At 45.1% G+C, this 6,390-nt stretch overlaps 1 protein-coding gene across 2 annotated transcripts in view; it reads right to left on the bottom strand.

Moving 5' to 3' along the window:
• Positions 1 to 932: 932 nt before the first annotated feature.
• The window catches only part of NTSR1 (neurotensin receptor 1), a 54,597-nt gene continuing 49,139 nt past the window's right edge, over positions 933 to 6,390 (bottom strand). The window contains exons 4-5 of one of the 2 annotated variants that reach the window (XR_008841990.1): positions 5,539 to 6,250; positions 933 to 2,424 (exon numbers count right to left, since the gene is read on the bottom strand). Coding sequence is in view for 1 of the 2 variants with exons in the window: in XM_056507767.1 (XP_056363742.1) it covers positions 6,001 to 6,250 (250 nt within the window). In the remaining variant the exon portion in view is untranslated. Of the gene's footprint in view, positions 2,425 to 2,928; positions 6,251 to 6,390 lie in introns of those variants that run through there. The other variant, XM_056507767.1, reaches the window with a different exon arrangement.

Genomic DNA, 6,390 nt, shown 5'->3' with positions numbered 1-6,390 from the left:
TGCTTCTGGAGGGGTTTTGCACTTGAGTGCCCAAAATCACTTCAGGTTCTGCTTCGTGCTTCCCAGCCCACAGGAGGGCTGGAATAATAACAACTGTGACGTGCTGCCTTAATGCTTAAATGCCCTCATGAATATACTCCAGCCTGATCTACAGTTCAAACAAATTCAATAAGGCAGAGCAGGATTTAAAGATATTTTAAATAAATTAACTTCTGCACGGATGTTTATTAGGTTTTATGAAGCCATTTACTAAAACATAACATTTTTTTCCGAAAGGTGCCTGAAATTTTCCCCTCGTGAACTATGGAAATTGCTTTTATAATTGAAATGAGAAATAAGGGCCAAGCTGAAAGCATCCCTCATGGCTCGAGGCACAGTCCTTGTGCCTTTCTAAAGGAAAAAAAGAATTATTTGATTCTCCACACCTTCTGCTTCCCTTCACATTTGCAGGGTGTGACACGGTGACTGCGTGACACCAGGTGGGAGGGTGGCTTGGGAGGAGTGGGAAGCTCTGCTTCCCAAAATTTGGCTTTTTCAAGGAGTCAGCCCTGAGCTAGACAAGTCACAAGCAGACAGCAGCATTTTTCACTCCAGCCTGAACATGGGCTGGATTTCTGCTTAGCCATGGAGGCTCCACTGGGAGCTCTGTGCCCAGCACAGAAATCTCCTGCAGGCTGCAAACAAGGATGCTGTGGATTGCCACTGCTCAAAACATGAGCTGCAGACTGGAAAAACACCTTTGAGCAGAGCAGGGCTGAATACCAAGTAAAAGGATCCATAAAATAAATGATTTTGGTCTTTTAATGCTTGATGGTGTAGGGACAATAGAGGCTCCTGCTCTTCTCATCTGGAGGCAGCACCAAAAAGCCTTTGGAGAGGCAGTGCATTGAAGCTAGGTTTTAGAAGATGGATTTTCCAGGCATGAATGATTCCAAATATTTAAATTTTATTCCCTTGCTTCCCAAGCAACCTTTCCCTCTATCAGTAATCAAAACAGAAGGGTTGAATGGTTAAAAACTATGAAGATTTTATGGCTCAGCTCAGCTATTGCACAACATAACATTAACCAGGAACAAGAGGATGATGCATTAACCTGCAGGGAGGATGGAGGTGACTGATTTTTGCTCATTTAGTGTAAGGACACTTTAATATTATGGGCAATACCCAGGCATTCTATCCCACAAAATAACATTAGTGTTAGAAAAATAAATGCCAAGGAGGAAGAGGATCATGCTAAAGATGGGAAGATAGAAGAGGAAATCTCTGTTAAGACACAATGAACTTGCTTCTTAATCATCATTATTTGGGGTGAGGGATCTCAGGAAGGACTTTTCAGGGCAAACATCTCTGATGGCAGCATCCTTCAAACCTAACTAGCCCCTGTTTGTTTGCTGACCTGAAGTCAGAAGCAGCAGCTGATGATGTTTGGTGCTGTTTGTGCTGCAGAGGGCAGGGACAGGAGCACTCAGGGCCCTTCTGCAGAGAACCTGCCAATCCCAGCTCAAGGCAATGGGATTGCAGCAGTTCAGAGCCCAGCCAGGCTGTGTGATAAAGGCACACCTGCCACTTCAAGCAAAAGCAGCCCAAGCCTTAAATTTGGATATTTATTTCTTAGGATCAATAAATGACAAAATAAAATACCATACAGTACAAAGGCTATATCAGGAATTAACCATTTCATTACATTTTGATCAGTACATACAGTATCAATAATAGCATGTTACACTGAAAGAGTGTTTCCCATTGCCACACAGAAGGATTCCACATCCTCTTCTTTCCCTTTTTTACAGAAAATATTACAAAGCAGACACTGACACACTTTTAACATTCATTTTTTTCCCATTGAGCAACAGGCCACAGAAAATAAAGCACATCAACATTTTGTAGCTCAGAATAAAATTTAAAAAAAAAAAAAAGAAAGAAAAAAGGTGCACTTTAAAAAATATTTGCCATAAATACAATATGTGCAGGACTATCATGTGGCACAGCTGAGGAAGGACTCTGGATCACAAAGCCAGGACACAGCATCATGAAATTTTGGATCAGCAATTTCTGCTTTTGTACTAAGCAAACCCAGACTGAGGACAGGAAGAGTGGTGGAGCTGTGATGAGAGGAACCAGACAGAGCTGTAGCAGACACAGCTTTGGTTAAAGATCACCAAAGAACAGAGGCAGGAGGACACTGGACTGACACAGCTTGGCCCAGGGAGGTGCCCCACGCCTGTGGATGTTTGCTGGCCCTGACCAGGCAGGAGGGATGCAGCTGCACTGAGATGGGTTCCAACCTGCAGCACACTCAGGGGCTGTTCCACCGGATGGATGCTGGAAATGCAGAGCTCCTGCTCTTGGTGTGCCCTGCTCACCCTCTCGCTCATCTTCCTTTGAGTTTTCTCCTGGAAACTGGCTGAAGTGGGGTCTTTGCACCTTACAGGAAAAAACAAGTTCAGCAGAGCATTCCAGCACTGATGGACTGGTCCTGACTGGGGGAAATTTCTGAATAACCAGGACTTTATAAACCTGATTTCACACTCTGCCAAACGGGTGGCTGTGGCAAGGGCACTGTGAAGAGAAACAAAACCTCAAAATAACCTTGAAGAGGTCACTTGGCAGACTCTCTTCAGAGAGGAGTTTCTCAGGATCAATCTGGCAGCACTTCACATCTGTGGATTCCACAGATTTTGTTCTTTTTTTTTGGTCAAAACAAGCAGGGAATGAGCAGAGGCCCCAACACTCACCTCTGCTCCTGAAGAGTGCAGCCAGCACAGGGACACACGGTGGGAGATTTTGTTCTGCCTAATGGCAAAAGCCATTCACACCAGATCAAATCTAAAAACCTCGTTGGGCTAGCAGCTCAATCACTGTTGAAAGGCATGTAAAGAACCATTTCTCTGGTAAACACGGGGCAGTTTGTACCTTTTTCTTCTCTACTGCATCAGCTTTCCTTTCCAAGGCCGGTTGGACACTTGGAGCAACCATTCATGAAAAGGTGTCCCTGCCCATGGCTGGAGTTTGGAACTGGATGATGTTTAAGGTCCCTTCCAACCCAAACTGTTCAGTGATTCTTTGGAAACCATGGGGGTTTTTTATCCTCACTTCTTTGAGCTCAAGGGAGCCACATCTCTAAGCTGAATATAGCAAAATTAGGAGAGGATGGAAGAGAGGATGAAGGCAGCTGTAACTCACACTGTCAGCTCAAGGATGTCAGATTTGGCCAGTGGGAGAGGTATCTCAGATTAAGGCCATGGGCCCAGGTCTGCTTTCCTGTTAAACTGCAAGAACAGAGCTGTAGGAGTCAGCAAACCACTTGGATAAATCCCTCAAATTCCCCCAGCTCTTCAGCACTCGAGTGGCCCAACAAGCACTGTGGAAATGGTTTATGATAAATTCACTTTTATTCCAGCTTTTTCCCACTGTCATGTCAAACCAAAAATAAACCTGCCAGTTTCTCTGAGCTGTGATCAAATATTCTGTCAACTGCCAGTGTATCTCAGTAGTGAAAGTCTAAAGCAAGCTTCTTATGTGAAACAACAATTTTTGTACAGTGTTTGCTAAGATAATCAAGCATGTTTAAGCAGGTTGGTGCTGAACAAGTGTAGTAATAATGTTTAATATTTCAAAAGCAAATAAGACATGCAGGGTGTTAAATTGTAATGAAAGTCAAACAATGCAGTTACAGCTTCCCTGGGAGTTTTCAGAAAGCTCCTCCCAGCTGCTATTTAGAGGTGAAATAAAAAAATTTGGGTCATCCAGAAACTTTTGAAGTGTCTTGCGTGGAAGGCCAATGTTAAATGTGTGATATCAAGACTCCTCTTCCTCTCAAGGCAGATCTTTCCCCTCTCCTGTTGATGGTACCTGGATTTTCCCACTAGGCAGGATGAGCAGGTGTTCTTCCTCCAACCTGCCCAAGCCATTCCACACACACCATACACAGAAAATACTTGCTGGTTTCTCACAGATTTCCTTCTGAAGAGATCAGTCTCCCTTTGCCCTTTTGTTTCAATTTATTTATTTGTGTGCCACTATCTGTTTTCTTTGTCAAAGAGGAGTCAAGAGTCCATGAGCAACAGAAGTGCTTGGTCAAATAGAATCTCTGCCCTGTGCTTGGGACAAGCAGGGCAAGGAACACAAGAAGGCATGGCAGAAGCTTGGCTGGATCAGAAGAAACTAAAGCCCCACTGACTTTTATTTTGAGCCCTTTCTTTTGCAGGGGTTCTGTACTAGGCATTAAAATCACCTCCCATGCCTGGCAGGTGTGGCTGATGGGCTGAGTTCAGGTTATAAATGCCCCAAAAGTATCACTCATCACCAACAGCTCACAGCAAATGCCCCCAAATGTTATTTGTTATTTCCTCTAGTGCTGAGCCCAACAGGACCTAAACCACGAGTCTGGGGAGCTGGACTTGATGATTCCTGTGTGTTCCTTCCAACCTGACCTGTTCTGGGATTCTGTGATGCACCATCTGTAGCAGGGGGTGTCACCAGTGGTTCAGTCACTGGTTCCATCACTGTGTGACCCTCACTTGGGCCAATCCACACCTCCAGCACTGTGGCTTCACTTAGGGACCACAGGGGCTCAGGAAGCCAAACTGAGCCCACTCTTCTACTTTGTCACCTTCCAGAGGCAAGTCCTGCTCTCCTGATGACACCAGGTCACCCCCAGCAAAGGCTGCTCAGGGTGATTGGTCACTTCCAGGTTTGTTCAGGTCACCATCTGGGAAAAAGCCCTTTAGCTTGTCCCTGAGCCCTGTTGTTTCACTACTAAAGACTCTGGAGCAATTTCCTGTATCATATAAGGAGCTGTTAGAGGTGGAACCAAATGGCAGAAAAGCTCATGCTACCTCTCCTTACCAGCTGGGAAATTTCAAAGAGAATTCTCAGATCTTATTTCTGTTCCTCTGGCTTGTTAAAAGAAAGTGGGTTTAGAGTGAAGACTCCCCAGTTTAGACTTCCTTATGCTCTGCATTTGAACTATCTGAATATTGGGGGTGCAGATAAGTGTGCCGACAGTTCTGGTAGCAAAAAGTAATAAAAGAAAAAGTAGAACAAGAGGACCTGCTACTGAGATGTCAGCCTTGTGGAAATGGTGAGGAAACAAGTAAAACTGGAATAAGAATGGGAAAAATCTGAAGGTCCCACAGAACTGGGGCAGATTGCTCTTATCTCAGCAGCTGGAGCCCTCATAAGCTCAGAGTTTTCTCATCTCTTGATGCAGGCCAGCAAACTGTTCTCCATGGTAAAAAATAGGATTTGGCTGTATGGCAAAAGGAAGATTTTCCATCTCTATTCATTTTCAGCACTCCATCTGGGCACAGCCTCTGCATTCTTGACTTTGCCAGAGACTCTGTTATCAGGGCAGTGGTACCAAAGCCAGGCACTGTGCATGCCCTAAAGCCAAAGGTGACCCCCTGCCCAGGCCACAGCCACCCCAGCCTAGGTAAGGCATCATCTGTTCTTATTTAATTTCAAGGAGCCAGAGTGGCTCTCTTGAGCACCTCGGTCATGTTAGTCCCAATGGAGATTTATTTCTAAAATAACCACCTGGCTCCCTGAGTTCTCACTCCTCGTTCATGGAGCATCCCACAGATGAGCATTCCATTCTCCAAGAACTTCCCTTTCTGTTCAAAGCTTCTTTCTCCTCATCAAACTCTGCTGGGTGCCACCAGGATCTCAAACCCTTGGATGTGAACACGGCATCTCTGCACTGAGAAGAGGATGAAATGCAGAACAGCTTTGCCTAAGTTGAGCACATTTTGGCTTCCCAGTTAACACCACACCTGGATTTATGCCAGACTGAAGTTACAATACATGTAGACATTACTCACAAGAGGCAAGGCCAATGCTCGAAAATAACCTCAAAGTTACTGGCAGAACAAAGCCTATTTTTTCCAACAAAAATGACTTTGCTGAACACATTTGTGTTGTGTGAATTTGGAGACCATGCATGAAAGTCACAGAGGCCTCTCTCAAGTTTTGAATCGCGTTCCTCCTCCACCTTTGGCTTCAGTATGTAGTTTCCCTTGTGACCTGGCTGGAAAATGTGTGGTTGCTGGAGATGCTGTTGGATTTCCTGGTGAAGGCCAGGCGTTTCTTCTTCTTCCTCCACGGCAGGCACAGGATGGTGAGCGTGGAGAGGAAGATCTGGCGGAAGTTTGCCGACACCAGGTTGTAGAGGATGGGGTTGATTGCTGAGCTGACGTAGAAGAGGACGTTTGTCAGCATGTAGAAGTAGTGGTAGAAGTTGTAAAGGAAACTGGAAGAACAGGTGAAAGACAAAAATCTGAGTGGGAAGAACTCAAAAGTCACAAGGGTGAGAAAAACATGAGCTGCTTTCCAGCTAACCTTTCTAGCTGCAAACATGAGTTTAGCAGTGGTGTCTGAGCCACCACCCCC

This window comes from Oenanthe melanoleuca, chromosome 20 (genome assembly GCF_029582105.1).
Source record: "Oenanthe melanoleuca isolate GR-GAL-2019-014 chromosome 20, OMel1.0, whole genome shotgun sequence".
In the NCBI taxonomy this organism is placed as follows: Eukaryota; Metazoa; Chordata; class Aves; order Passeriformes; family Muscicapidae; genus Oenanthe; species Oenanthe melanoleuca.
Note: the sequence above shows the minus strand (reverse complement) of the source record. Positions and strands in the feature narration are given on the sequence as shown.